Source organism: Pezoporus wallicus, unplaced genomic scaffold (assembly GCF_028554395.1).
Source record: "Pezoporus wallicus isolate ANWC-B61680 ecotype Strahan unplaced genomic scaffold, APGP_CSIRO_Pwel_v1 contig_12129, whole genome shotgun sequence".
Classification (NCBI taxonomy): Eukaryota; Metazoa; Chordata; class Aves; order Psittaciformes; family Psittacidae; genus Pezoporus; species Pezoporus wallicus.
Window position 1 is genome coordinate 729,147 of NW_026642642.1, and position 26,084 is coordinate 755,230.

The window sequence follows — 26,084 nt, forward strand, 5'->3', positions numbered from 1 at the left end:
CAAGTACCAGCTAAAAAGCTTTGCTCCAACATGAATTCATGGGAATGGAATCATGCAGGGAGCTCAGCAATCCCGCTGCTAGCCCTGCAGTGGGTCTGCAGCCAACAGTATGATTTGATCCCTCTCCACTCCTCAGCCGACACAATTCCAGATTTTTTCTGAGGTATACAACAGCACCAACACTGCTTCCTCCCACCTTTAGCAACTGAATGGGACAGGGATTTACAGACTGTCTGTACAGGGGAGTTGTGCACCCACCAGATGCTTCAGACAGTTAATGCCAACTGTGTCACAAGGCCCACTCCATGTACTCCTATAACTCACCCAGTACATTACAGCCTCAATAACCATCTGTGTTTCCAGCTGCTGAGACCTTGTTTAAAGTCCTCACAGCCTTGCCTTTGGCTCCTTGCCTCTGCTTCCTACCTCCAGGGCTCTCTGCCCAGCACCCAATTCTGATACATGAATATCACCACAACATTAAGCCAGTGCAGCTGACTATTGTAGTGTGCAGTAGGCCTTCTGATATTACTTGTTCTTCCAGTCCCAGGCCTCTTAACAAAGGGTGAGCTCCCTCCAGCAGGCTCATTACTGTACTGCAAGCACACCGTGCACCACAGGTGCTGGGAACCCAACCTTACGTTTTCCGTCTTCCCTGGTCTCTTTGCAGCCCCAGAATGGAAGCTGGCTGCTGCCCTTTATTATTCCTGCTCTATTTCCAAGTAGCTGGTGGCCAAAAGATGCTCCAGGTGGAGCAGGAAGGGAAGAACCCCTTTGCTCCTCTGTTTCCCAGGGAAGCTGCAACTGCCGTCTGCCCTCCCATGTGCTGTTTCCTCTTACCGTGTCACTTAGGCTCTCCAACCTCCATGCAAACAGCTCTATTGCGCTTCCGCACAGATGTGTTCAAGGAAGAGGAAGACAACTGCAGTGAGAAGCAAAGAGAAAGCATCAGGGAAGCAGTGACTGGCATGCTGGCCACATCACATTCCCTTGTGCACTTTTCTTTGGACATCTCAGTGAGCCTCCCCCAGGGTCTCCCCCAGCCTGTTACTTTCAATGAACAGTGCCTTGATCACAAGATCCCCAAGTAAAACCTGTGACCCAGGAGCTGGGAAACCAAGCACTACTTGTGGAAGCCTCCTCTCTCCTGCCCATGGGTAAGGCAGCTCCAGATGCCCAGGTGGCTATGGGTGCCAAGGCTTGGCAGAGGATATGCCCCTGCTCACCTGCTGGATTTCCTGCATCACCAGCTGTATGGAAGAGTGAAGGCGAGGGAGGGCTCGTTCGCTGGCTTTCTCCTTGCCTAAGCTTGGCTTTGTCCTGCTCTTGTCAAAGCTCTGCTGTTTTGGCCAATTCTTAGTCCTCCTGAGCCACATGCTTTTGAGAGCTGCCACTGATCCAGGTATGCTGGTAGAAGACCTGGAAGGGCAGGGCTGCTCCTCTGGAGGGGTCTCCCTCTTGGCTGCTGTTTCAATCAGTGGCGGGGACTCCAGATCTTCATGATCCAAACTCTCACTACTTTTCTGAGGGAAGGAAGAGTGAATTCAACAGTGGTTTGCATACCCTCCACACCCCACAAACAGCACAACCAAGAAGAATACCCAGCTGTGCCCACTGCTGACATTCAGAGGATATATCCACCCTCCAGAGCCTCTCCCCCACTCCAGGAGTCCCCAGTGCCCCAGTGTTTCCTGGTCCATGCAGAAGAGGTCAAGCCACTCGGCCAGAATGGGAACCTCACAATGGGAGCACAAAAAAGAGATGCTGCTGCAGTGACTCTATTTGCTCAGGGCACAGTCCATGCCCCATTTTCCAGCTGCAGATCCTCAGCATTCACCTGGCCACAGGGAACAGTCAGTTTTTCCATGAAGGGCTGGATGCCCACAGCCTGGTGATACCGAACCAGCTCGGTGAGCGAGGCATGAGCCTGGTCTTCCCCCAGGATGACATAGCGTGTATTGGGCTGCATCTCAATCAGGTAGTGTCTGCAGCGGTTCTCGCCCCTGGGAAGATGGACAGACAGAAATAAGCATGGCAGGGGACCATGTCTATCCAGGACCCAGTTATTCTTCTCTGCACTTGTTGTCTCAAGACGCCAGATGTGATCAGGAGTCACAGTAATAAATATCACAGAAGTGCAGGAAATGCACTGTGCTGGAGTGTCACAGGCTGTGTTAGTAGGGGCTGGAGGAATGGTAACTCCCCCAAAGTCAGTGACAGGAAACCCACAGCAGACAGATCCAAACCCCAGCAGACTATTGCCTCCCATGCCTGTTGCCCATATTAGAACTCTGCCTTAGACCTTGCCTGAGGCTGTACGAAGGCCATGCTCTTGTATCACTCCGATTGCCTCTCCTCAGGCCCTGCTCTAGACTCATCTTCTCTGCTTCAATCAAAGCTTCTTCCAACCTGGTATGCCCACTCAGCCATACAGCACAGCCTAAACACGACTGTGTCCTTGGAGTCACAGCACCCCACCCCACAGATCTAGTTTCTGGAAAGAGGCAGACTCCACAGCATTTGTCTGCTACTCCAAATTGTCTGAGGCACTCACAACAGGAGAGCCTGAGCACCATCCTCACTGTATTCCTCTGCAGTGGAGGTAATCTCCCCCAGGCATGCACAGCTCAGTTTCATAGAATCATTTAGATCAGAAAAGACCTTTAAGATTGAGTCCACTCGTTAACCCAGCATTGCCAAGTCCACCACTATACCATGTCCCTATGTGCCACATCTACATGTCTTTAAATGCGTCCAGGAATGGTGATGCTACCACTGCCCTGGGCAGCTTGTTCCAATGCTTGACAGCCCTTTCATTAAGAGATTTTTTCCTAATATCCAATCTAAACCTCCCCTGGAGCAACTTGAGGACATTTCCTCTTGTCCTGTCATTTGTTACCTGGGAGAAGAGACTGACCCTCACCTCACTACAACCTCCTTCCAAGTAGTTGTAGGGTGTGCCAAGGTCTCCCCTCAGCCTTCTGTGCAAGGCTCACCACCTACCTGTATGTCAGGGTGTAGCCTGGTCGGCTCTGGCTGATCCGAACAAGGAAGCAACCCAAAGGTTTTCCAATCAGCAGGTTTTCAGCTTCCCTGGAAGCAGAAAAGATATTCTCAGCAGACAGGGAGCAGCTGCCTCTGTGCAGGGATTCCCATCCTATCTCCCATGTCACCATGGTGGTGCTCCCAATCAACAGAGGTCACCATCTGCCAGCCATGCTCCTAGTTTGGAAGAGGTTCCTAGATTTCCTCAGACTTGGTGATGCTGGAAGGCAGCAGCAGGCTGAGAAGGCACATTAGTCTCAGCCAAAGCCTCTCCAAGCAGGGCTGCTCCAAACCTGTTCCAGCAGTCTGACTACTGCAACAGCAACAGAGCACATTACAAAGCATCACTGGGATGATAAGGCTGTGCACATGTGTATTTCCTGTGCTCCAGGGATGACAAAAGAAGTCAGGATGCTGTGGGGTAGTGATGCTCAGTGCAAGGTAAGTCCAGTGCCTTGGAAAACCAACAACTTGGATTACACCACTTTGGCTCTCTAAAACTTCCTGCTGGAAGGAGGTCTTCCCCCTCTCTGCCCAATAAAGCACAGCTTTGTGCTTGCCATGTGCCTTGCTTCAGGCTAAAAGTGACTGCAAATCTCCAGTGCAATTTGGGATTGCTCTGGCTGCTTTGCTACATGAGGCTGAGCTTACACTGCTGTATGGAGACTTAAATCCAGCAACAGCAAGCACCACTTAGAACATATCTAATCTTCAATATTTTTTGAAGTATCTGCTATGTCCTTCATCGTGAAGTGCTCATAGCTAGCCTATATTTGAATTCAGACAGTTTTGTCTTCCAGGCACTTGTTTTTCTCCTGCATTCTTGGATCTGCAGACAAAACGCATTAACGCAAGCAGAAGCCTTGATAATTATCTTAAAAAAGATAAAAATGCATCAACCAGGCACTTTTCAGCTACTGTACTGTCCTTTATTCAGCTGACCTGCTATGACTAGCATAGTCTTCAAGTAATGTTCATACTGATAAGCTGAAAAAATCCAGTAAATCATGATCTAGTAAGAATCAAGGAGACTTGTAGCTTTAACAGAAAAAAGTTAAAAACTGGAACAAGATGCTAAGATACTAAGGGTGTCCGAATGACAGGCACCCTTGGCAGCAATGTCCCCACACAAGGCCCACCAACTAAGGGACGCTGGTAGTTAGCAGGTAGGCAGCACTACAGATTAGTGCTGCATAGGGGGAGGCTGCATACAGGGGAGACTGTGGCCAGAAATTCTGATGTCTATCAAACCCCACTGCCTTGCTCCTACCCAATCACTGGCATAACCAGCATTTCTCTGATTATCACACTGCTTGGAAAGTAGTCCTTGGTTCAGCCAAGAGAGTGAAGTGTGAGGCATAACCACACAGGTAGAAAACTTCAAGCATTTAAATAAAGGTTTTCCAAAAAAAGCTTGAGAGTTCACAGCCTTGTAAACAACTCCATAGGAAAGTAGGGCTTTGTGGATGTCTCTCTCTGCCTAAGGGGATAAATTCTACCTATGCTGCACCCTTCTTAGATGGGCAAAGGTACCAAAAAAAAAACCCTTTAATTTTCCCATATCTGGGGGCTTTGGAGGAATCTTGTTATTGATTACTCACTAAAGCCCTTATTAATACTTTTTTCCATAGAGTCATGGAACGGTTTAGGTTGGAAGGGACCTTAAAGATGATGCATTTAGTTCCAACCCCCTCCACAGGGATGGACACCTTCCACTAGATCAGATTGCTCCAAGCCCCACCCAACCTGCCCTGTACACTGAATTCTGTATTCTCTGGCTATCAACTCACGTCTCCTTCTGACCTAAACTGAGAGGTTAATTTATAGGGTAAATTTCATGTGTGTGTTTCCTCTTCAAGTATTTTCCAAGCTTCCCTTCCTTGCATGGGATCTGTATTTAGGAACCCACAGGGCACTTATTTCCTATGAGTTTCCACAATCTTTCCCTGGGCCCATGTAAAATTTCAGCATCTGCATCTTGTGACTGGGAGCTCCAAGCTTCTCTTTGAAGCTCACAGCCTGAAAGTGAAAAGTTAAGCAGCTCACTCCTACTCTTTAAGGAGGCAAATTCTGGCAAATCCAACCTATGCAGTCTTCCTAAGGACACAGCAGCTTCTGCCTGCATGCCACAGCCCAAACTGCAGCCACTGTGTCCAGAGTGCTCACCTCCGGCTGATCATCCCATGCAGCCAGCTTGGAAAGGCTCCATCATCCTGCATGACCTTCTGGGCCTGTGTCTCTTTGAACCAGCGGAGAGTTGCTCCTCTCTTGAGTTCCCTCATTTTTGCCTCTTCTCCAATCTTTCCCTCTGTCCCCAGAACTGGTCGAGGTGAGGAAGGGCCCAAGAAGTTATCAAAAGGAGTGGACTGAAAGTGGGGAGACAGGGAAAATGGCCATGAAAGCAAGGTCAAGGGCAGGGGACCTCTGACAGGATCACTTTAGTAGTGATCTCATTCTCAAGTCCCTGAAGACAAGAGCAGCTGCAAACTACAAAACGTTGCTTTCAGTTCCTCAAAGGTCCTGACCACACTTTTTAACTAACCACAGCAGGAAAGAACTTTCATGTCTTATAACAAGAATGGGACTTCTTCTCCTGGGGTTCATGCAGGAGAACATGTGCATGCAGAAGGTGGAAGGAGCAGGGAACCAGCACACTTGGCTAAGGAGCCCCAAGCAGAGCCAGTATCACTACCTCTGTTAGTTTGCTGCGTGGCCGTGGCACTGGTGGCTGTGGTGGATTATCAGAATAATGGGGACAAGACTGAGGGCACCTCTTTCTTGGCTTGGGGACTGGAAAGGAGATTCTTTCTGCAACAAGAGGAAAGAAGTTGATGAAAACTAGTTCCATGATGCATGAGATCCATCTCCATGTGCCCAGGATATGGACAGGCTCTGCTGCATGGAGTAGGTGGGAGACACAGCTTGGCAAATGACCTTCACCACGCTGTTTTTGCTCCCCACGGAGAACATACACTTTCAAATGGCAGAAACACTGGCACCTCACTCCCACCACATCATTGGAGCCCCAGCTCCAGGAGAGCCGAGGACAGGCCATCATAACCTGAAGCTTAGAGCACTTCAAGGTGACCATTGCACGAGTGGCCATGCATGGGGCAGCAGGAGAGGGAGCAACTCACTCTGGGTCTTTGCTTCCAGGGCCAGCTGCCAGCTTCTTTTTCTCTCTTCCTCTTCCTGTAGCAGCTGTGCCTTAGCTCTCAGCTCAGCCACCACTTTTAGGTAACTCTTCCTGCACCTGAATCCCCTGAAAGCTGTTCAGAGAAAAACTGTGGTTAGAAAAAAAAAACCAAACAAACCAAAAGCTGTTCATGCCTTTGTCACTCCCTGGGGGAAGCACATCAGGTGATACTCCTTTTCACCCTGTGCAAAGCCCTCAACACTTGAATCACATTACTAAAGAGCAATGAAAACTACTGTGAGCAGGCAGTCAAAACCATGTGAGAACTGTCTTCTACTCTCTAAACTGCCAGATTATGGATTTAAAGAAATCAGATTTCAGATCTGAGCTCTCATCTCTAATCCCAAGACACTAAATAGCTAACACAGGATCTCTGTTATCCATCAACCTCCCTGGTACCCTCCAGACACTATGAAGGTGACAGGATTTCCTTGATGTCAGCCCACAGGAAAACCTTGTCCATAAACAGCCACCACGGGTTCATTAGGATCATTACGGACATTGCAATATTCCACATACTCTACCAGGTTCTAAAGCACATGAACCTTAAAGCAGCATCCTCTCATTTCCCGCTACCCACACATCTTCCTCACTGATGAGAACAAGGCACAGCATGTGACGGTCTGATGTTTGTCATACTATATGGTGCATAGCTGGAAGCTGCTCAGATGCTTCAGCAGTGCAATAACCCATATAGAAGTACAACAGAGAGACCAGGCAGGATCACAGCCTTCTCCTGGGAGCACAGTCCTCTCAGAACCTCTGCAGAGGGAAGTACCAAACTGCCTACAGTGCATGCACTGGAGAAAGAGGCTACCAGACAAGATGCTACCTGGAAAGGAAGGAAAAAAACCAACCCAAAGCAACCCAAAACTTCATCCCCTTCTGCCTGTTTCTATAAGCAGGAATGAGATCAGCTTCACTCACCATCTTTTCCCACTCCTCAGTTCAACACCACTCACAAACAAACCCTCACTCCAGAGGACAGTTAGCCAGATCTTGGGACGTAGACAAATCATACACTTGCCCTGAGCAGCCCAGCTGTCCTGGGCACATGCTTTGCCTTTCCAAGGCTCATGCTGTCTGATGGTTCCCTCAAGTTGAGGATGAGTACTGAGGAGGTGGGCATCTGCAATAAGCACTCTGACTGCACAGGGCCTTGACACGGAGATGGTGCTTGGCCTGCCTTTCTGTTATCTGGAAAGGTGCAAGGGTGGAGCATGGACTGGAAAAGTTTTTCTTTGCCCCGGGTCTACATCAGAGCTGAGGGACTCCCCTTCTCTCACCTTTCTGTATGACAATTGCTGCTCTTTCCAGTTGCTCCACACACTTTACCAGCTGTTCCTGATGCCAATATTTAAAGAAAAGTCGTGACTTTCTGTGAAGTTGGGGAGAGAAAGAAGCAGTGAGAAACACTGTTAGTCTAAGCTTGCACCCATCATCCTTCTGCAGGCCTTTCTATAGCCGTAGAATTCTCCCTGAAAGGGGTAAGGTAACAGTCTACATGTATAAAGCCTCTGCCAGGCCCCCTTTCCCCAGCAACAGTGATCTACACCTACCCACATATCCAGCCTGTCAGCTCTGTACTTTGCAGTATCTCCAAGCAGCTAAAAGAAAAGAAAAAAGTGAAATACATACTTTTCAACCTGAAGTTAACACCATGCAGCCAGTGGTTTTAGGTGCATGAAGTGGGAGAAAGCGTCTCAACAATTCTACATTACATTCTCTGGCCCCTGTCACATTCAGTAACTGCCTGTCAATCCATAGCACTCCTCGAGGAGCAGCTAGGATCACATTTGGGAACATCAGCAAAGGGGTGCCCGGAGGCAGATTTCCTTCAGCTCCCTGGCAGGCACTTCTGCAGAGCCTATTTTATTCTCAGAACTGTTCTTCCTTATTTCGTTTCCAAGCTCTTTGCAGCACACAAAAGTTGCAAGGTCAGCACAAGAAGACTTCCAGGAGAAAGCCTGTTTTTCAACTCCAGTTTCATTTTGCAGACTCTAGTGATAAAATTTGGGTCATTCAGAAAGATTCCCCAACACTAAGAACTGAAAGCAGCATTCTAGCTGCACCATAAAGACAGCTTCCTCTCTCTTTCTGCCAATCCAGACTGTGAAATCATAGTGACACTTTCTGCTAATATCTTGCATAGCAAAGCAGAATCAGCCAATTTCCGCTGTTCTACAATCTATATCCACAGTGATTCTTTTCTCACACGAATCCTATGATTTTCGTGTCTGAAAAAACACCATACTGCCTGTTTATCATCATCTCCCTCTCCTCTATGAGATTCTCCCTTGACCTCATTCGAGTCTGCAGCTCTTATTAATTCAAAATCATCAGTAACTTCAAGGAAGCACTGTGAAGGCTGAAGGAGTTACTGCCAGGAGAGGTCTGTTCCAGGAGAACATTCAAATCCTTTTCTTAAAAGACTTTAAAATCCCCCTCAGCTGGCAGCATTATATGCTTTGTTCTATCAGTCACAGTTGACCACGGCAGGAAGGAGGGACTGGGAAAGTGGAGAAGAGGAGGTGGGGAGTTGTTGCCCTAGATGTATGAAGGAAAAAGCTGACAGGGTAAGACTGTAGAGCTGGAGGGACATTTCTGTGTCAGGTTCTGAAAGTGCTAAGGGTATATTATACCTGCACACATAAAAAAATTCTTGGACCAGAAATATGCTTCCCAGCCTGAGAGACACTCAGTGCTGCTGGCTTGCTCAGCATTGTCTTATCGTCGTCTTCTCCCATGAGACCACCAGAAAAAAAAAGCATGGAGAAGCACCTGGCAACTGTTCTGGGCCTCCACCTTATTGATTTCACTGCACAGCCTTGCTTGTTATTGTGACTCCCTAAATGGAGTACACTAGTAGTTCTCACTCCACAGGATAGCAAGGCTTTATAGCAATTGAATTTCTACACAGTAGTTCAAGAAAGATTTAATTCATCATGGTATCAAATGCTTTTTAAACACTAACTGTCCTTGCCTAGGGATATGTGCTCCCCATCACCACAAAAACTCACCCTCAGTTTGTTCCTTTTACTCAGTTTGCTATGCTACTCTAAGAGCAATAGTCTCTGAAGAACAAACTGAATTGTACATAACAAAGAAAGGGTCCTTACCTTTCTTTTGTGAGGGAAACATCTGGTTTAAGTAGAAGAATTGCGTATCTGTGAAAAACAAACCAATACAGCTAGGTAAGAGCTACATCCTTGATGTGCTGAGCAGATCCATGCCACAGCAAACAAATCACTGTTATTCCCACTCAGCCTCCTACTGCAAACAAACCCATGATCTCAGGCACGTGAACTTTGAAAAGGCTGTTTCACTCCTTGCCCATATCTGATTACTAGGGCTGCTTCCTTAACAATATCTAGCAAGTAACTGACAGAGGTTTTAACAAACCTTTCAGCAAATTCCTCAAATGAAGGTCTCCAGGAGAAACCATCTCTTCGGATACGGATTGTCTCCAGCAATCCATTGTACCGGAGCTGAAGCAGCACCACAAAGAGGATCAGAGAAACAAACAGAAACAGGTCATCAGGTCATCAGCTTGTTACTCTGCAGACAGAAATGCCTTCATTCAGCCCTAAACTTCCCTAGTTCAAACTGAAGAAGTTTCCTTCTGAAGATGTTTCTTTGGTTAAAGACTGAATTTACCACATCCTGTAACTCTGATGATTAACCACTCTCAGTTAAAAGCTGGAAACCATAAAAACCAATGACTTAAACAACTTCACCTTCTAGCCATGGGTACACTACTTTGCCTCTATCCCTCACAGGACAGCCTTTTACTCCCAAATCTGGACACAGAAGTGCCCTGAAGCATGGATGACCCTGCCTTTAATCCTACCCTTTCTTGTATATGTTAAACGGCTCATAGAGCTTTCTGAACTCTTCTAGTAACTTTCAGTATTATTTAAAGCGTCTCAGATCTGACACAATATTCAAAGACAGTCATATCAGCATATTTCAGCTCCTATCAAAGCAATTCCTTCTTGGCTCCTATTCAGAGTTGCCCTGCCTGATGGGTGAGAACAGGCTCATCTGGGAAGCATCATTTTTTCCAGAGTACTCCCTGACCCCCATCCAGGAGATGCAAAGGTGAGTCCTAGTGCCTGACAAGCAGTTCTCACTGCATCCATGAAAAAGAGATGGGAGAGAATTAAGACAGCAAAATCTGGACCTAACAGTCTGTGTCACAAAAGTAACCAAGTACCCAGAACCTCTGCATTCACAAAAAGTGTGCCTACTCTTTCAAGGTGAGACTCAGCTTCCCGCTGTCTCTGCAGCCTTTTGGTGGGGTCTGCCCTCCTCTCTAAGATATGGCAGAAGTACCCATAAAGGTGACAGCTTTTCCTCACCTGCTGCAGCACCACCTGGCTGTCCACCACACCCGGCTCCTTCTGGCTGTTGGGCTTTATACAGCGCACAAAATGCGGGTTGGCAGAATACATCCTCTCCATGAGCACCATCAGAGAATGCTGATGAGGGCAGAGAAAGATCAACAGTGCAGCAACCCAAAGCGCTGCTGGAGCCCAGTGTGCAGTATCCTGCAGCAAGAGCTGCTTTCCCATCCCACAGCAGTTTTCCAGGCTCTTTCCCATGGTCAATCCCATCATGATCAGCTGTACCTCACACCCAGAAAAAATCCTGCCCACATGCTGGATGCTTTAACTATGTTTAGCAGCCTGGAAGGTCTGACAAAAATATCACTCATCTCAAAGGGAACTACAGGGCAGTGATACCTTACCCGGAACTGAGCTCCAGCAGACTGTTTTCGTGTGCTGTTGAACTTGTTGTCTGCTGCTGCTCTGACCTGAAACCAGATCCAAACAAAAGAGCACCCCTACAACAAATGCTTGATTGCCACCCAAAGAGCTCTGCTAGAAGGCAGATGGCAGAAAGGAGAGGGAATGGATTTCAGGAGGGGGAATACAAGTTACACACATCAGCAGAAGCAAGCAGTAAGCGCAGTAAAATACAACAGAGTGATTGCTATCTGCTCTTAGTTTCAAACAATTTCTGTCTGCTCTCATTTTGAGCCAGTTTCTCAAATAATAAATGTCTGGTAACTATGCCATCATTTATCAATTGCTATGTGGATCTGGAGTGCAATACCTTGGCTTTCACATGAGGCATCAGTGTCCCCGTCCTGGAGATAGTGGCTGGAAGAATAGAGACAGTAGTTATTTTTGTACCTTTTCTCACAATCAACCAGTCTAAACATTAAAACCTCATTTCACACACAAGTCTCCCTACAAATACCAAATCACAAACAGGGCATTAGGTTTCACCATGTGGGAATACCAGGAAAGAGGTAAAGAAAGGGAGAAGAAAATGCAAATGTATGAATACAATGCAGACAGTATTATTTGCTGCCACAGAGAAGACAAGGCAATCAGGTAATTGAACAACCTTTCATGACCCTCAAAAGGAATATCATCAGGAGGAATCTAGTAGGGCAGAAAAACAGTACAGATAGCAAATAGGAAGCCTACTTACCACAGTCAATACAGCAGGTTATATAAAATCAGATAGCTGAAAACTAATTTCAGTGACAAGATGAAAAATTCAGGGAAGTTGAATTTACTGAAGGATCTAATGACAGTCTTGCCCTCCCTTAGTGCAATGGTCTCAGAACCACAGAATGGCTGAGGTTGAAAGGGACCTGTGGAGGTCATCTGGGCCAACCCCTTTGCTAAGCAGGTCCACCTAGACCCAGCTGTCCAGGACTGGACAACTAACGTGAGAACAGGTTCCAGCTTTCAAAGAGTTGGGACTAGACTAGGTATCTTCAGTAACAGTATGGAAGTGATAATGAAGAAAGACACTCCTGAGCAGAAAAGCTGCAAAACACAGTGGAGAACAGAAATTAAACAGTTACTTGTAAATACCACAAAGTGGCATGAACAGAAAAACAAAAATCTGCACCAAAAAGCACCGTGTTCAGCCAGACAAACTTCAGGGAAGCATCCACCTTGCTGCTCTTTAAATGTTTACTTTCATAGAAGTCTTGGAGACTCTGAGGGCTTTCCAGTAACTGGTAAAAAAGGGGTGCAATGGTGGGGGAGAAATAATGCATGACCTCAAAGTTTTTCAACAAGTTTTACCTGGAAAACAAAATGTGTTTGAAAAGGATAATCTTTACAGCCATTGTGGCTTTACTGCCTTCTATTTTCAATGAACATCTAGAAGCTATGACCATGTCCATTTCAAGACTTCTGCAGCTTTCCTGAGGCTGCCAGCTGTGAAACATGTTCTTAGCACACAAGCCTCGTTCCCACATTTAGCTGTTACAAAGATCATCCTTGATTCATGTGGGATGCTCTATCATAGCAGAAGGACTTACCTTTAAACAGGACACTGAGCAAGGGGGTGATGCTGTTGATGAAGAGTCCACGGACATTGGCTGGCAAGGTGTCTCTGTTCTTCTCTAGAAAGCCCTCAGCAGTGTATTGTACCTAGAAAGAATGGCAGCAAGTCACTAAGGCCAGCAATGCTCACATGCTTGCTGTGAAAGCCCATCTCCAGATCTTGCCCGGAGCAGCTGTTAAACTGAATGTACAGTAGCTTGCAAGTGAATTCTGTACATTGGCTCACAAGTGAATTTTGTAAATGCATATGCACCCCATTCAGATGCAAATCCTGATGAACGAAAGGCTGCGGATGGCACTGAGGCATGAGAACAACAGGAGTGCAGCATAACACTGAGACATCCGCCTCTTCGTGTTCTCTTTTCCTTCACTATGAAGTTCCATTTACTTTTCATTTATGCTTCAATTATTTTCCTTGCTCTCACCCTCCTCCCTTTGAATAGGCTTCCATCCTGTTGTCATGCATCCCCTTGTTTCTCTTGCTCTCTTCCTTTCTCATCTCCAGCTTCCCACTCTCCTTTCTGTATTAGTTATTAATTTTTGTAATGAAGAATGTCACAATAACTTAGTCAACAATGGTGAGATTAGATTATTAAATTGCATATTACAATGACCTTAATTGTCATGTCTGCCCCTGCTCCAAAAATTATTTCCAATCAATTCAACATACTTGGGCCAATTCTTTCAGAACTGTGGAAGTAAGGTTAATGTGCAGTAGTCCTAAGCCTCAAGGACTCAAGCTGTTTAGATACCACTGAATGTATAAATTAAGTGCCTCCATTTTCAAAATATTAATTACTTGCTGCTCTTACTGTGTTTCTCAGTGTTGGCAATAAAATATAAGTGGCTGCGGTAGAACTCAACAGTGCAATAGATAAAGGTAAAGCCTTTAGACTGTCCTTTGGCGCTGTACAGTGGGTGCAAGGCTTTTATTTTATAAAGGACTGTTTTAGGACTAGAGCTCCAATAGAATGGTGATGAATACAACAGACTCTTCTAATAACCAATGCTTCCCAGGGGTAGCCCCACTTCTCTCAGGGGTCCTCTATTCCCATACATTCTAATGAAATCCCAGAGAATCCTAGAAAGGCAGCTCCCTGGGAACACATCACTTCTGCAACTATTGTTGTCAGACCATACACTCCTTAACATAAAGCCTTATTTGTCACACATATTCCCCCTTCTACATACATTACAACAGAATTCTTCCTGCAAATAGTACATACTTTTCCAGCATAGTGAATGATGCTGAAGGCCAAAACATGGCCTCGGCCTGGCTGGAAGTGTAAGTTCCCCTTGAAGCTGCTGTTTAGTTTATCCACAAATGTTTTATCAGTTGCCTGCAAGAAAGCAGATTTCATAATCAAATGGTAAGGCTGCAACAGAGACCTGATCAAAGCACACTGAATGAAAACAAAGTGTTGGAAGTGTCCTTGGCTGTGAAACAGTTTTGTGATGTAGTCCCTTCTTAACTCTTCATAGGAATGCCAATGTCATTAGATTGTTCCAGATCTGGCTGTCCTGTCTCAACAGTCACACATGAGGACACCTCTGTTCATCCTGCTCTTTAAAGTCACACCCCAGCATAAGAGCTCTCTCTGCAACTCAGATATTTAATGCTATGCCCCCCCCTATTGTTTTCTCTGACCCTTATCTCATGCATACCTGCGGGAATGCACTTTGCTCATCCAGAAGGGACAGGAGTCCAAGTGGCTTAGCCAGGAGAAGATCCTGTGGGAAAGCAGACATTATACACTTTAGACATTATACATGTCTAAAGCAGTACAGGGCATCCACCCTCACCTTTGAAGAGGTTCTTCCCAGGTGTATTGCCTCCCATGATTTGAAAAAAAAAGAAAAGAAAAAAGCAGCAAGATTCCTCTCTTGGCTGTGTAGAGCAATTCTCTTCTGTCAGTCCTCTCACTCACCAGAGTAGGTTCGTTATTGTTGAATGCGATAGTCTCCCAAGGCAGATCTTCTTCCTTATAGGCAGCCTGCTCCAGCTGGAAAATGTGCTGAAACAGAGAAAAAAGGGGTTGGAGCACCCAGAAGCCTTGGCTAGACAGCCCTTTCTTCCTGCCCTGAACAGAAGACAGATGTGTGGCTCTCTCACCTATGGCATGAGAGGCCCAAGATGGAATTGCTGTTCTGCAGGCTCATCCATAAGCCTGTCACTCACTGATGTCGGTGCATGAATAAAGCAGGAACACTTCTCAGAGTGTAAGTGTGCCCTCTCTACCAGCTTTGCTTTTTTTTTGGTCAGTGCTTGACTCTCCTATTTCCTCCTTCCCTGCCTCAGTGGATCTCCTGCCAGAGCAGAGAAGATTGCTGCTCTCTACACTGCTTCACTGAACACCATTCTTGTCCTTACAGGCAATAGACCTGTTTTTCCCACAAGCACTCCTTTATATACCAGATAGACCAGTGCTCTGCCTTCTCTGCCACACACGGTGAGATCATCCACGTTAGACTTACATGGTTGAAGAAGTGCTGCAGCTGCTCATTGGCCAAGTTTATGCAAAACTGTTCAAAACGATTCACTGCAAAGTTTTCAAACCCAAAAATATCCAAGATGCCTAAAAGAGGGAAGATGAGCACATCATGAAGCCTGCAGACCATCTCATATCTGCATACCTCAACACCTAACTAAATCTCCTATCACCCAGCTCTTATGGCACAGGAAAACCCCACACAAGTTACCAGCAGCACCTCTCTCTCGTAACTCTGCTTGGAGAGCTAGTTAAGAGAAGCCCTGCTCGCATCACTGGCTCCTCTGCAAAGCCAGTACCCCAGAACTAAAGCCTCACAGTTGTTTTGCACCAACCAACCACTCAGAGCTGGCTAAAGCCCTACAGACTTCATGCCACTGACTAGTATCTCCAATATGATCACATCTTTGATAATGGATCCCTGCATGCAATCTCTACAAAACCTCATATTGTGTGTTTTCCTCATTGTGGCTGAGAGATGCACATCTGAGGACACAACTGGAGCAAGGCAGGCAGAACTCACCTATCTCCCCCAGTTCCACCTCAGTATCTACGTTCTCAGCCAGCAGCTCATTGATCTTGCAAACGATCCAGCCAAATACTCGTCCATATGCCACCTTGGCAATGGAATCCCGAGCATCTGCACAGAAAGAACAGCAGCTCACTGAGGAGCTCCAAAGGAGAGCAGAAAACACAGCACACAAGCTAGCTCAATACATCCACCTCTAGAAAAAAAAATCTAGTGGTTTATGAAACTATTTTAAAGATCAGATAAACATTAGGTATCTGTCTGAGTGTCCCTGACCTCTGTAAGCTCAAAAAGAGCTCTTCCATTCCAAGATCCTCACAATCTTTCTACAAAATCAGATATTGCGTACCAGGGAAATTGTGAGATCTAATCTAAAACGGAAAATCTAATATGAAATGGAAAATTTCCTTTCCAAAAATGTCCACCCACTTTTTAGAATACCAAGAGACTTGCTTTTCTCTCTGCAGGTCTAGTGAATATGGATCCCCCCACTGATAAACCAAGCAAGAGGCTCCAAGTTATACTTGGAAAATAGAAGGGTTCTGTTACTTTTTAGCCCACAGCTGACAACTCTTGCAGTGCTGTGGGCAAGAGGAGGATACAACTGATGGAACATTTCCTGACATTCTAAGAGAAAGATCAAGTCAATGTGACCTACTGCATGATGGGAGATGTATGTGTAGAGAGATGCATGAGAAGACATTTGGGAAACAACTACTAATTCCCCAGTTTCAGTTTTTAACTTCATTTATTTTAAGCAATAGTCTAGAAATCCTAGGATTTCGTGATTTTTAAACTTATATTTTAAATCTTCTTTTTAACTGAACCTTCCTGTGCAGATTATCTTTGGTTATTTTGTCACTGAAAGAAAATATAACACCTTGTGCTTGCTACTTTGACATACTCCCCTTTCATCTCCCTCTGTCTCTGATTTTGCGCTACCTTATTAGCTCTGTTATTTCTCCATCTGCTACCTAAAGCTCTGCACACTGTCAGTACTCTGCAACAGGAGCCTTCCCCTCTTTTGTACCAATACCTACAGTTTCCTTCTAGGCTGGACTGAGGGAGAAAGCAAAGCTAATTGCTTGGTTTCACATTTAATGTCTGTAGTCTCCTGGAGATTAAACAAAAGCAGCTTTCATGGTCCTACAAGACAGTAGGAGACTAAATAGATAAACATTGACATACTTGTCTCTGTGCAAGAGGAATGAAGGGACACAGATAGACATCTTTGTTCCAAATAAGTTGCACATGTGTGGGAATACCCTTCCATCAGATACGGGTCAGTCTTTCTAACCAGCACATCTGCAATTCATTATGTCCCATACCTTCTGCCTGCTGCTGGGTGTGAAAACGCAGAATCTGTTCACCTCGGGTCACAGACATTGTACAAATAAGGCACTTTAACAGTTCATCTTCTTGGACTCCAAACTGACCCTGGGAGAGAGAAAATAAATGTGGACAGTCAACAGTAAACCCTTATACTACTTGTGGGGACTGCAGCTCCTTGTATCTGTCCAACACCCTGTGTAATGGGGTCATGAGTCAAGATTCAAGATACAATAAGTATTGCTGTTAGCATCTCACAGCACTGGAGTCAGTTGCGGGCTCTGAGATCTGCACTATCCCTGCAGACACCAAGCTCACTCTTGTGCTCTCTCTGAAATACTTTCTGCTTTGCTTTTCCATTGCTGCCACTTTTCACCTTCTTTGGGAGCCCTGCCAGCCCCTGCTGAGAGGTTTAATGACTTACTGAACAGCACCACACAGAGGTGACTGTGGAGATGCTCAGATGTCTGAGCTTCAGCAGACATCAGTCCGAAGAACCCACAAGAAACAGGAAACAAAGGTAACTCAAGACACAACTGAACCCTCAGTGATTGTGCTAACAGGAATTCCCCTCCTGTGGGCAAAAAACAAGGAGCAGACTTTTAAGAAGTAAGGAAAAAGTTGGCTGCAGAACAGATGTAGGTGGTTGTTTCAGGTATGGCGTAGGAGGGAAACAGGCAAAGAGATGAGAGTGAAACCAAAAGCCGAGGGTGCTGGGATTCCAAGTAGGTCAAATTAAAAAGACATAGAAAATGCAGAAAAACATTAATGTTTTTTGTTCTGTGTTGTTAACAAAGCAGGACAATGTATCCACCCATATAATAAAAATGGGATAGTCCTGGGGAATATATACTTTTTCGTCTGTGATAATGTCATGTGAAAGAGTAGAAAGTTTAATTCTGGATAACCAACAAAATTTATAGCAGTCAAGGTAGTATCTTTGGACAAAATCTGTTTAAAACACTAGAGTTCAGATACTGCACACCTGAATTTCTCCAAGGCATCATCACACTAACTAACACAGAATATCCGATTTTAAAAAGCTTGTATGAAGTCAGCATGATATCACCATATGCAAGACACTGGTTCTAGACATACAAGAAATAGAAGCTGGGAACTGTCTCTTTGGGAATGAACAGTGAACAGTGAACACAAATGCAGACATGAGGTTATAGCATGCATTTCTAGAAAAAAGCCTTCCTTGCTCTTCAAGGGCCCTCACACACTGAGGCAGAAACATCCTCTGCCATCTCTGGCAGAAGCAGCTCCTGCAGTCACACTGCCAGTGAGAACCAGCATCATATCCATAAGGTTTCTGTCAGCTCCGCTTGTGACTCACCGCTGAAGCCTTCAGCCATCCCCGGGAGGCTTCACTCACTTTTGCAGACCCATTGCTTTCCTCAGGCTCGAAGGTCACATTTCCCAGAGACAACACACCAGCTAAGACAGCTTGCATGTCGACTTGCTCCTAAAACATAAGGGAAATGTGACTGAAAACCTATCAGCGTGTAACGTATACAACATGAAGGCTCCAGAAGTTGCAGAGGTGAGGAAAAGGCATAGGCAGCCTGTGGGAAAAGGCTCTAAACAAAGGCTGACAGACTCAAGTGGTTTTGGAAGCAACATGGAAAATCCAGAGAGGAGAGAAATAGGACTGAGCCTCAAAACAGCAGCCAGAAACACTGTGCCTGCAGGAAGCACAGATGGAAATTAAAGAGCCTTGGAACTGACCTGTTCCTGGAAGCCCACCATGTCAAGGGCATTGCACACCTCTTTGTATTTGTGCTTCCAGCGCTGAGCTACGTCCTGTGTACCAAATTGTCCACTTATGTACCTGAGAAAGCATATATCCCCCACAAAACTGTCACATGATCAGGACAACAAGTCAGTCCTACCCCAAGGAAACAAAGCAGATTACCAACAGTGGACACATGAAAGGGAAAGAAATTTCCAAGGTAATATAGCAGAGACTCCAGACCTCCCAGCTTCCATGATGAGCTGTAAGATCTCTTTGTGTGGTCCCATTCAGATCCCACTCCAGCTTCCACTCAGTTGTTAACCTGTGCCAGGCTCCACAGACAGAGCCATAAGGCAGAAGCAGATGCTCCATTATGCTGCTTTCCCCTCCACCCCACATCATGAGGTAACTAGGGTCTGTTTTTGAAGTACCTGTAAAGTGAAGGATCCAACAGGCCATATATCTCCTTTTCCTCCGAAGAAAGTCCAGCAAACATGTAGTAGAAGATGTGGAAATTCCTCTCCCCAGCATCTTGTTGCACTACCCGTGACTTCTCTAACAGATACTCACTCAGCTTTGCACCTTGAACTGCACACAGGAAGGTAACAGGGTAAACTCTGCACTTGGGGACATGAAGCTGACTGAGCTGTCCCGCATCTCTTACTTGGTGATAGGAGCATGGAATGGTCTAAAATAACTTTCTCATGTGCAGCACCCTCTAGGCTGCCCAGCACCCTGGAAATGGGCTTCTCCATCTTACACATGCCTGTTCACCTCCTTTAGCAGCAACCAAGGCTCTTGGCACTGCAGAGTATTACTGATACTTCCCCTCCACTGTCATCCCCATATCCTTCCTGCACTCCCACACTGTCCATACCCAGGCCTTATAATACAGCTGTGGTTGCTCTTAGATTTTTCTTAACTGCACGCCCTACCCACTGGGTGTCAAAATTTCACTCCCCACCAGCCCTGGCTATTCAGTTCTCTCCCTCCAGTGCCTAACCACCACCCAGACTAGTAATTGCCTTGACTTACCTGTATTTTTCCGGAAACGCAGCTGTATGTATTTTCCAAAGCGGCTGCTGTTGTCATTCACCACAGTCTGGGCATTGCCAAAAGCTTCAAGCAACGGATTTACCTAAACAAATGAGCAAGCAGAACAATCATTCTTCAAGTTAAGTGATCCAATTTAACTCAGCCAGAAAAATTTAACTCTAGCATTTACTGTCCAGCATTCAGCTGGAATAGGAACCACTCCAGGAGGACTTAAGAGCACCTATTTTATCATAACTGGATAAAGGAACTGAAAGAAGCAAATATTCCAGAAGCTAAGCAGCACGAGGTTACTGAAAATAAGCACTATCAGACTGATTTGATCTCAGTAAAATCACTGACTTACTTGTTTAAAGAAAAGGCTGGTATAACGGGTTTCCACAAAGCATCTGACACGGTATCATTAGATAATCTGGCTGCTGTAACTACAACAACTAACAAGGTAAACATGGCACTCAGTATATGTAAGCATAAAACTTAGCTACTGAAATTTGTAGACAGCATAAGGCTCAGAACAGTGAATTATAAAGAACCTAACAGAACAATCAGACCAGCTTGGTAAACTGGATGCAAACAAAGTGAAATGACAATTTTTCTATATTTGAGCAAGGAATATTTGCTGAGTGGAAGAACAATGCCTCAAGGGTACATGCTGGGCAGCCTGCTGAGCAGAGCTTTACAGTAACCCAAAAGGGCTAACATAGTTCTTGAATATACCTACAGGAACCAAATCAGATGCCTATTATTTCTTCATTGTCACCTCTAATCTTTCCAAGGGCAGCACACCTGGATTGAAGTGAACTGTTTTTCCAATTGAAGAATTGCAGGCTAGCTCCAGGCACAATGTTGAGCAAACATAGCTATGCAGAAGATCAGAAGTAGCTGGGCAGTGTGGCCCAAGCAAACTCTGTGTGGGACCAGCAGGTGTATTGATGCCACGTTCCCACAGCAGAGCACAGGAATTCACCATGAACCTACAGTGGATGATACTACAGTAAAATAGTATGTCATTCTAGAGCCTAAAGTATGGCAAAACATACTAAGTTTGTGTGGCAAGGTTTTGGTAGTAGGGATGCTACAGGGTGGCTTCTGTGAGAAGCTGCCTGAAGCTTCCACTATGTCCAATAGAGGCAGCACCAGCCAGCTCCAAGGCCTGCAGCTGGCTAAGGCTGAGCCCATCAGCAATGGTGGTGGCACATCTGGGAGAACATATTTAAGAAGGGGAAAAACAGCTGCATAACTGCAGCCAGAAGAGAGGAGACCAGTGCAGAAGGAGGGCAGGAGGTGCTCCAGGCACCAGCGCAGATTCCCCTGCAGCGCATGGAGGTCCATGGTAGAGCAGAGATACACCTGCAGCCCATGGAGGCCCACACTGGAGCAGGGGCATGGCCAAAAGAGGCTGTGACTCCATGGGTAGCTCACATTGGCGCAGGCTCCTAGTAGGATCTGTGGCCCCAGGGAGACAGGAGCCCACACTGGGACAGGTTTGCCACAGGACTTGTCCCCCCACAGGGAACCCATGCTGGAGCAGTCTGTTCCTGAAGGACTGCACCTTATGGAGGGACCCACACTGGAGCAGTCTGTTCCTGAAGGATGTACCCCATGGAAGGGACCCACGCTGGAGCAGTCTGTTCCTGAAGGATGTACCCCATGGAAAGGGCCCACGCTGGAGCAGTCTGTTCCTGAAGGACTGCACCTTATGGAGGGACCCACACTGGAGCAGTCTGTTCCTGAAGGATGTACCCCATGGAAAGGACCCACGCTGGAGCAGTCTGTTCCTGAAGGACTGCACCTTATGGAGGGACCCACACTGGAGCAGTCTGTTCCTGAAGGATGTACCCCATGGAAAGGACCCACGCTGGAGCAGTTCATGAAGAACTGCAGCCCATGGGAAGGGCTCACATTAAAAAAGTCCCTGGAGGACTGTCTCCTGTGGGAGGGGCCCCACACCAGAGCAGGGGATGAGTGCGAGGATGAGAAAGCAGCAGGATGTGTGTGACGGGCTGACCACAATCCCCACTCCCATCCCCCTGTGCTGTTCAGGGGAAGGAGGTAGAGAAACTGGGAGTGAAGTTGAGCATGGGAATGCTGATGTTAACTGGCAATAAATTAAATTGTTATTACATTATTTTTTCCTAAGTTACGTCTGGTTTGCCTGCGACGGTAATTGCTGGGAGAGATACCTGTCATTTTCTTGACCTTGAGCCTTTTATCTTATTTTTCTTGCCCTGTCCAGTTGAGGAGGTGTTTGCTGGTCACAGGGTGTCCAGCCAAAGTTAACCACCCCAAACAGAAAGATCTCCCTGGCTGTACCTGGGAAAACACAGACTTCAAAACCTGAAAACACAGACTTTAAAATGAAGGAGTCCAAGAACTCATTCTGCTTAATCTATCATTATGATTTGTTCAAAAAGCCCCACAGCTCCTTGGGGAACAATTCAAGCAGAAATACATCAGACCAAAGAGATAAGTATGCTTCAAAATCAGCCAGCAAAGGTATATGAAAAGGACAAAGATTAACTTAGCCAGTTAGCAGGTATGTGCATGACTAAATATACATAGCCAAGTAAAGGCTGTGTGGATCCCTGTGTACCATTAAACAAAGAATTTTGCTAACAGAAGTCCTTGTTCTGCCTCAAACAGGAAATCATCTGGAAAAATGCCCCTCATGCCTTGTCACAGAGAACATGATAAACAATTGCAATAGTTTTCTATCATTTAAGATATCACTACATTCCCAGCAAATAGAATTACTGTCCAACCAACCCTTCTAATTTGTGGTCAGCTATTTCACCATCCTTACCCACTATTTTCATATGTGCCTCGTGTTTTGTTCCCTGCCTTCCAACGGTGATTCATCAGCAGGCTTCCTGAGCCTAACACAAGCTGTCTTGCAGCAGTGTGGCTTCATGCACCATCCTGTATGGACCTGTACAGACCTACCTGAAGGATCTGCTGCTCCAGCTGCGAGTTGCCTTTGCATAGGTTCATTACGTGCTGCAATAATAACTTCGTACTCTCTGTTTTCCCTGCACCACTCTCTCCACTGCCAAGAAAAAGCAAAGCAAAGCAAGGCAGCTGTAAAGTGCAGTTGTTCTGCCCCTTATGTTATATTGCCCCATCACTTCAGAGTGTTCTCCCATCCAACAGTTCCACAACTTTTGCAGCTGAACTGCACATGTGAGTACAAACTCACACCACAGTTCTACACAGCAGGTCCCACAAGGTCTTAATCCCTTCCCAGGAAAATTTTTCCCATCTGCAAGGGAATACAGATATACCGCAAGCTTTTGAATAGGGGGCACCTGACAGACCATTTTCTCTGCTTCTTTAAGGAAAAACTATCTAACTCTTGGAAAGCAACCTCCTTCAAAAGTGATCACATGCATCTAATTCCCCCATATGGCGGAGTTGACAGCTTCCTCTTTCTTCAATGACATTCGTCCCATCCATCTGATATCCACAACCAAGTACTGCCTCTGAGGTCCTGCAGCAATCTCAAATCTCAGGCACTTCACACACTGACATGGTTCAGCTGGCTGAGATGCAGGCACACGGCTGCAGAGCTGCCTGCAAACCCATAGTGGTGCACGTCACTCTGTTGTCACATGTGCCCAGCACCTCCGCCTCCAAGTCAAACAACAGCAGTTGGAAAGCACAGTTTCCCCTGTCCTGGCAGAGGGAATGCACAGTCAGTGAGACAACGTGCCCTTGACTGACAACTTGTACCTGCAGAGAACCTCAGCATGTATGCACAGAAACAACCCCAACACGAGGAAATGCTGAAGGTATACTTGAGGGCAGGTGTCTGTTTCTACATCTGACCTTTGAGCATCTGGTGTGGCTTTACTGCTTTGTAGTTCCCAGTGACTCCGTGCTTGGGATCAAATATGTGTCTAAATACCTCAAATACCACAGGATACTTGATGTCAAGCACAGATCAGGCAATCACCATCTGGATATGCATAAACAAAATAAGACCATTTTGCCAGTTGAGAACATGCCATGCAGACAGTGCCTCTGCCCAGTGTATAAGATGTTTTTTTGTTTTCAGTGACTTCCTTCTTCTGCAAAAACACTACCAGTCAGCACTTCCATGGTTCAAGCTTGTCCTTGTAGTCTTCATCAAGCACAACAGCTTCTCCAGGTCCTGCAAACACTATCCAGCTACAGGTGTGTACTGTCCCAGGCTGTGAAGAAAAGCAAAGTAATCTCAAAGAGACCACAGTACTTTATCACAGCATACCCAGGCTGTGATTAACCTCCACTGGGGTTGGGAAGGCAAGAGGAGACAGCAGAATTTGCACCACAGGACAACTTGATTGCAATGAGCATTTGTCACCCGGGGGCAGCAGCTGTATTCAATGTCTACCTCTGAAACACACCCTCCTGACCTCCCAGACTAAGTTGGAGAGACCAAAGAGACCACAAAAAGTAGCAGAGCCTGGTGCATCCCGTTGCTGTCTGATGAACTGTGGTCTAACAGGAGTGACTTCCTCTTCCTCCTCCACCCCAACTTTGCTCATGCCAGGTAATCTCAATAATGAGTGTTTCACAACTCACCAAGAAAGCAAAACCATGAACTTCTGTGATAGTAACGTGCAAACCAGTTAATAGGGTTGACAGATGGACAAGACACACAGCCTGTGCCAGATGCACAGGCTGCTCAGACTCTCATCTCTTGAGACCTCAAACTGCCAGTGGAAAACAGACCGCTGACAAACACCCACAGGCTACAGTTCCTCCTCTTCCATCTCCCCAGACAAATACTATGACTGTTCTCCATCCCTAAAAACCCTACCAGAAGCACCTCTTCTACCTGCTGACTCTGCGGCCACCACTTCATGAGAGCACTTCATGGAAAGTGCAGGCACCGATGGCCTGCAGGCAAGGGAAATGAGCGGTGCTCAAGTGACCTCGAGGTCAGCTCCCAACCCCCCCATCACATTCAACAGGTCATTTACACACCACACATACTGAAAATACTAACAAAATGCTCAGGAGGCCAATATATAGAAGGGAATATTAACTCAAACAAGCTGGCAATTACCATTTAAACAGACCTGACATTTAAACTGTTCTTTACAACAACCAGAACAGGCAGTTAGCGTTTTGAGGCTTTCTTCTCCGTGCTGTTTGAGGCTTTCTCTGCTGGTTGATAATGTTTGAGGCTTTCTCTGTTAGCTGATGCTATCTCCTGCCCTGCACAGTGTCAGCAGAACAAAAGTGACATCATGGCGTGAAATGCTCGTGACACTGGTATGCTCTTTGGCTACAAGAGCCCACTTTTTCCCCTTCTAGTGCACAGGACCGCCCATAAAAACAAGATTTTCCTTAACCAGATTCCCAAAGGTCTTAGGGCAAAAAAAGTTTCTGTATTAAGTTCTCCTGCTCTTTGGTTATACATGGGAAGCTCCAATTTGGGAAAACAGTTTCTTTTCATTACGCATGACCTTTATTACAGCAGTTACAGTGGGAGCTGCTTTGCCAAAGAGCACCCTATGGATTTCCCCAGAGCTAATAAATCTTTCCAGTGACACATCTCTCCAGAAGCAAACCCAGCATACTCAGCTGCGTTAGAAGCATCAGCAGCTGAGTTGCTCCACAGAAGCCAGCTTTGTTTGTCACACATCTGCAACCTCCTGTATGGAAATGGGACGGGTTTGATGCGTTTCAACCACAACTCGGTTTTGACCTGCCAGTGCCACCAGAGATGAGCTTCACCTCCAGCTTCATTGCGGAGAACCCAGTAAGAGCTTGGTGGCCACCACTGGCCTCAACCTCAGCTCACACCTTGGTCTGGCTCCATCGAGCCCCAAGCCCACCATGCTGCCTGCTTGCCCCTCACCTGATGACGATGCACTGGCTGCGGGGCCCGCTGCCCCGGTGGCCCAGCATGGCATGGTAAGCCCGGCTGGCCACGGCGAAAATGTGGGGCGGCAGCGTGCTGGTCTCATGGCACAGGTACTGCTTGGAGACCTGCGGGGAAGCGGTGGCAGGCATGAGGCAAAGGGGCTGGAAGGCAGCAGGGGTCCGCAATGGCGGGCTGCGGTGGGGGCTCACCTCTCTCCCGTACAGCGGCAGCGGCTGGAAGGGGTTCATGGCGATGAGGATGTCCCCGACATCGGTCTGGCGGAGGGGGAGAGCCCGTCAGCCGAGCGCTCGCCGCCGCCGCCGCCCCCCGCCCCGGCCCCCGGCACTCACATAGACCTGCTGCCGCAGGAACCGCTCCCGCAGCCCGCCCAGCAGCGCCGCCTCGTCCAACTCCGCCAGCGCCGCCAGATCCCCGCCTAACCCGGCGGCCGGGTACCGCTCCCCGCCGGACACCATG

General features: G+C 46.6%; 1 protein-coding gene across 1 annotated transcript; it reads right to left on the reverse strand.

The window, feature by feature from the left end:
• Positions 1-827: 827 nt before the first annotated feature.
• LOC130610971 (myosin-IIIb-like) lies at positions 828-26,082 on the reverse strand. The gene is made up of 28 exons (XM_057431209.1): positions 25,958-26,082; positions 25,817-25,882; positions 25,602-25,732; positions 22,697-22,799; positions 19,736-19,838; positions 19,132-19,288; positions 18,694-18,796; positions 18,302-18,430; positions 16,962-17,070; positions 15,628-15,744; positions 15,091-15,191; positions 14,544-14,630; positions 14,281-14,346; positions 13,842-13,955; positions 12,591-12,702; positions 11,360-11,406; positions 10,992-11,057; positions 10,603-10,722; positions 9,644-9,729; positions 9,361-9,408; positions 7,801-7,848; positions 7,528-7,619; positions 6,183-6,314; positions 5,738-5,853; positions 5,212-5,411; positions 3,004-3,093; positions 1,838-2,003; positions 828-1,523 (listed from the first exon to the last, which is right to left on the reverse strand). The coding sequence occupies exons 2-28, from the start codon at positions 25,853-25,855 to the stop codon at positions 1,185-1,187; spliced, it is 3,021 nt and encodes a 1,006-aa protein (XP_057287192.1). The 5' UTR covers positions 25,856-25,882; positions 25,958-26,082; the 3' UTR covers positions 828-1,184.
• Between the last annotated feature and the right edge of the window lie 2 nt (positions 26,083-26,084).